Genomic DNA, 4,449 nt, shown 5'->3' with positions numbered 1-4,449 from the left:
ACAATTAGTGCAATACTTAGAAACATCAGATTTCATGTTAGGCCAAAAAAAATGCTTTGTAAAATATCTAAAGTTTTAGCTATGCCAAAGTGACCCATCAAACCTCCTTCGTGTGCCTCACGAATTAACATCAAACGCAAAGAACACTTAGGCACACAAAGCTTATTCAAACGAAACAAGTAGTCATTATGCTTATAAAATTTTTCAAAGGCAGCTTTCTCACATGCATTATAGACATTGCTAAAATCATGATCATGTGCATACAACTCTTTAATATGCTCAAAACCAAGCAATTTAGCATCTAAAGTAGTAAGAAGTGCATACCTTCTAGACAATGTATCAGCCACAACGTTTTCCTTACCTTGCTTATATTTGATGACGTATGGGAAGGATTCAAGAAATTCACTCCACTTTGCATGTCGCTTATTGAGTTTGTTTTGACCTTTCAAATACTTCAAACTTTCATGGTTGGTATGGATGACGAACTCTTTAGGCACAAGGTAGTGTTGCCACGTCTCTAATGCCCTCACTAATGCATACATTTCCTTGTCATATGTTGAGTAGTTCAATGCTGCGCCATTCAATTTTTCACTAAAGTATGCAATTGGCTTGCCCTCTTGCAAAAGAACAGCACCAATTCCCACTCCCGAAGCATCACATTCAATCTCAAAAGTTTTATCAAAGTTAGGCAAAGCAAGAATAGGAGCAGAAATTAACTTAGATTTAAGCATATTAAACGCCCTATCTTGTTCATCACCCCACTTAAAACCAACATTCCTTTTAATAACTTATGTCAAAGGGGCGGCTATGCTAGAGAAATCACGCACAAAACACCTATAGAAACTAGCTAAGCCATGGAAACTTCAAACATCCCCAACGTTTTTAGGTGTAGGCCAAGATTCAATAGCCTTAACCTTTTCATTATCAACCTTAATACCATGCTTGCTAACAACATAACCTAAAAATGTAACCTTAGGCACACAAAACATACATTTAGCAAGCTTAGCATGCAACTTTTGCACACGCAAAACACAAAAAACAGATCTCACATGCAAAATGTGGTCTTTAAGTGATTTGCTATACACAAGTATATCATCAAAATAAACAACAACGAATTTGCCAATAAATTCACGCAAAACATGGTTCATCAAGTGCATGAACGTACTAGGAGCATTAGTTAACCCAAAAGGCATCACTAACCACTCATATAAACCATATTTTGTTTTAAAGGCAGTTTTCCATTCATCTCCTTCTTTCATTCTAATTTGATGATAACCAGCCATTAAATCAATTTTAGAGAATATACGTGCACCATGCAATTCATCTAACATATCATCTAAACGAGGAATAGGATGGCGATACTTTACAGTGATTTTGTTGATGGCGTGACAATCAACACACATACGCCATGATCCATCCTTTTTTGGCACCAATAGAACAGGAATGGCACATGGGCTCATGCTTTCTTTAATCAACCCTTTTGACAACAACTCATCCACTTGACGTTGTAACTCCTTTGTTTCTTCGGGATTGCTCCTATAAGCTGGGCGATTTGGAATTTGTGCTCCAGGAATGAAGTCAATTTGATGTTCTATCCCCCTCAATGGCGGCAAACCATCAGGCATGGATTCGGGAAACAAATCTTCAAATTCCTGCAACAAAGCTTGAAAAGAACTAGGGAGAGAAGAGAGAATTGAGTTAGATTCAAAAGATAAACACGCATCCTTGAATACCAATAGTATTAAAGGCTGCCTTGTTAAATAAGCCTTTCGAACCTCACTCCCTCTTGCATAAAAATTGCCTTTTACCTCTTTTTTTGCCACTCTTTGCACACTATTCTCTCCTTTTGCATGCGCACTCTCATGAATTTTTTTCTCACTGCGCATCCTCTCTACTTGCTCTCCTTTTTCCTCTCTATTTGCACACCTATCTTGGCTTTTCTCACAGCTCTCCTTTTGCTTGTGCATCTTTTCTTTTCCATGTGCACTCTCACATTCACTCAAAGTTTTTTGATCTTCGTATACTTCTTTAGGCGTCATAGGTAACAAGTTGACATGTCTACCATTCATGTTGAATGAATATCGGTTAGAATACCCATCATGTATAACACGCCTATCATATTGCCAAGGGCGTCCCAATAATATGTGACTAGCATGCATAGGTACTACATCACATAAAACCTCATCATGATAACGCCCAATAGAGAATGAAATTAATGCTTGCCTCGTGACCTTAATATCCCCACTATTATTCAACCATTGCAACCTATAAGGTCTAGAATGTTTAGTTGTTTTCAACCCCACTTTATCAACTAAACCAGCATTAACAACATTAGTGCAGCTACCACCATCAATAATCATACTACACAATTTATTATCTATCATGCATCTAGTATAAAAGATATTTTCGCGTTGTACCTCATCCTCTTTAGCTTGCATGTTTAGAGCACGCCTTGCAACCAACGTGAAAATTGGTCCTTTAGGGGCTGGTTCATTGCCCTCTTCTTCTGAAACATCCTCCAATGGTGGTATATCACTCAAGTCATCATCATCCTCGCTCCCATCTTCACTCACCACCTCCCCATTGCGTAAGGTCATCACCTTTGCATTTGGACATTGTGCAGCTCTATGTCCGTATCCCAAGCACCTAAAGCATTGTATATCACGGGATTTACCCTTGGATTTGTCATCCTTTGGTTGCATTTTTGGTGTAGTGAGCTCTTTATTTTTGCTTTGATCAGATCTGCCCTTATTTGTATTTGCATTACCTCCCTTGTTCCCTTTCCAATTCGGCTTCCATGATGTTGGGGTCGAAATAGCCTTGGTTTTTGATCTTAGTTGTTTTTCAATCTTGGTTGCCATGTGTACCATATCCTCAAAATCTATATAATGATGCAACTCAACAAGGTTAGCAATATCACGGTTCAAACCTGAAAGAAAACGTGCCACAGTAGCTTCCCTATCCTCCTCAATGTTGGCTCGAATCATGGCCATCTCCATCTCTTGGTGATATTCTTCAACACTATTGGATCCTTGATTCAACCTTTGTAATCGATTGTACAGCTCCCTATAGTAGTGTTGTGGTACAAATCTCTTCCTCATGATTGTTTTCATCTCAAACCATGAAGAAACAGGACCTTCTCCGCTTCTGCGCCTAGTCGAGGTAAATTGATCCCACCATACACTAGCATAGTCGGTGAATTCAACGGCTGCCAATTTTACCTTCTTCTCTTCGGTGTAGTTATGGCACTCAAATACACTCTCTACCTTCTTCTCCCACTCTAAATATGCCTCTGGATCACTTTTACCATGGAAAGCTGGAATCTTCATTTTGATTGAACCTAAATTCCCATCTTTTGATTTGCCTTTGTTGGAATGTGTAGATCCTTCTTCTTTAATCTCCCCTTCTAAATCATCAAAGAGGCTACGTTTTGTGTCTCTTATCTTGCCACGGCTAGGGGTACCTTGTTCCAACCTTTCCAACCTTTCTTGGACATTACGGTTTTCACTCCTCATGTCCTCTTGTTGTAACATCATCTTCTGTAACATTCCTTGTATTGCTTCTAAGGTAACTTTCTCCTTAAGGTCCATGATGTAAACCTGCAAGAAAAACGTTAGAAAACACCTATTCTAACACTCCCTCACGTGTTTTCGCTCAAATGTGTTTGCAATACTCTAATACGCTCACCAAAACAATCACACACAGAATTTCCCCTTAGAGTTCTTATTTGAGTTGACCTTTACTACTCACTTTCTAAAGAGAATTACAAATTAAAGTCCCTTGACAATTAGAGCTAACAAAAAAAAAATTAAATTATGGCCTTTGAATTTTTTTTTTTGCCTTTCTTTTTTTTCGTTTTTTTTTGTTCTTTTTTTTTTTTGGATGACTAATTAACACTAAAACTCTTAGCTAAATAGATCTGGAAGCCTTCGAACACCTCTTGAAGCTTGGATCATGATATGTGATTTTGGTGATACTTGATGCAAATCGGCAAGGAATGGAACTTTGGTGCTTTTGCGGCTCCTCTTGATTTGATGTTGCCCAAACCACTTGTATGAAGAATTTTGATGTTGAATTTGCTACTGCCAAATCACTTGATGATGAATAATGCAATTTTTTTTTTTTTTATATTGATGCACGAACACAAGACTAAAGATTACGTAGCTTATACTAGACCCAATGCTCTGATACCAAACTGATACAACTCTTGCTAATCGATCTAACAAGAACTATAACAATCTCTTGGAATCTTGCCCAAAGATCTATCTAGCATAAACCAAAAGAATTAGAACTCTCTTGTTATCTAACAACAAGGAACTCTAATTATCAAAGAAAGAATTCAAAACTTTCTCAAGAAATAAATTCAAAGAAAACTCTCACAAGAACTTTGGAGAAATTCGGAATTTTGGATTAAAATCAAGTTCCCATAATCTTGAGTTTAATACATAT

The 4,449-nt window shown here is 37.6% G+C and overlaps 1 protein-coding gene across 1 annotated transcript; it reads right to left on the bottom strand.

Annotated features, from left to right (window-relative positions):
• Positions 1-863: 863 nt before the first annotated feature.
• On the bottom strand, positions 864-3,590 carry LOC123211586. The gene is made up of 2 exons (XM_044630387.1): positions 2,387-3,590; positions 864-2,272 (listed from the first exon to the last, which is right to left on the bottom strand). The coding sequence occupies exons 1-2, from the start codon at positions 3,588-3,590 to the stop codon at positions 864-866; spliced, it is 2,613 nt and encodes an 870-aa protein (XP_044486322.1).
• Positions 3,591-4,449: the final 859 nt, after the last annotated feature.

Source organism: Mangifera indica, chromosome 3 (assembly GCF_011075055.1).
Source record: "Mangifera indica cultivar Alphonso chromosome 3, CATAS_Mindica_2.1, whole genome shotgun sequence".
Taxonomy (NCBI): Eukaryota; Viridiplantae; Streptophyta; class Magnoliopsida; order Sapindales; family Anacardiaceae; genus Mangifera; species Mangifera indica.
This window is presented reverse-complemented; position numbering and strand designations above follow the sequence as displayed.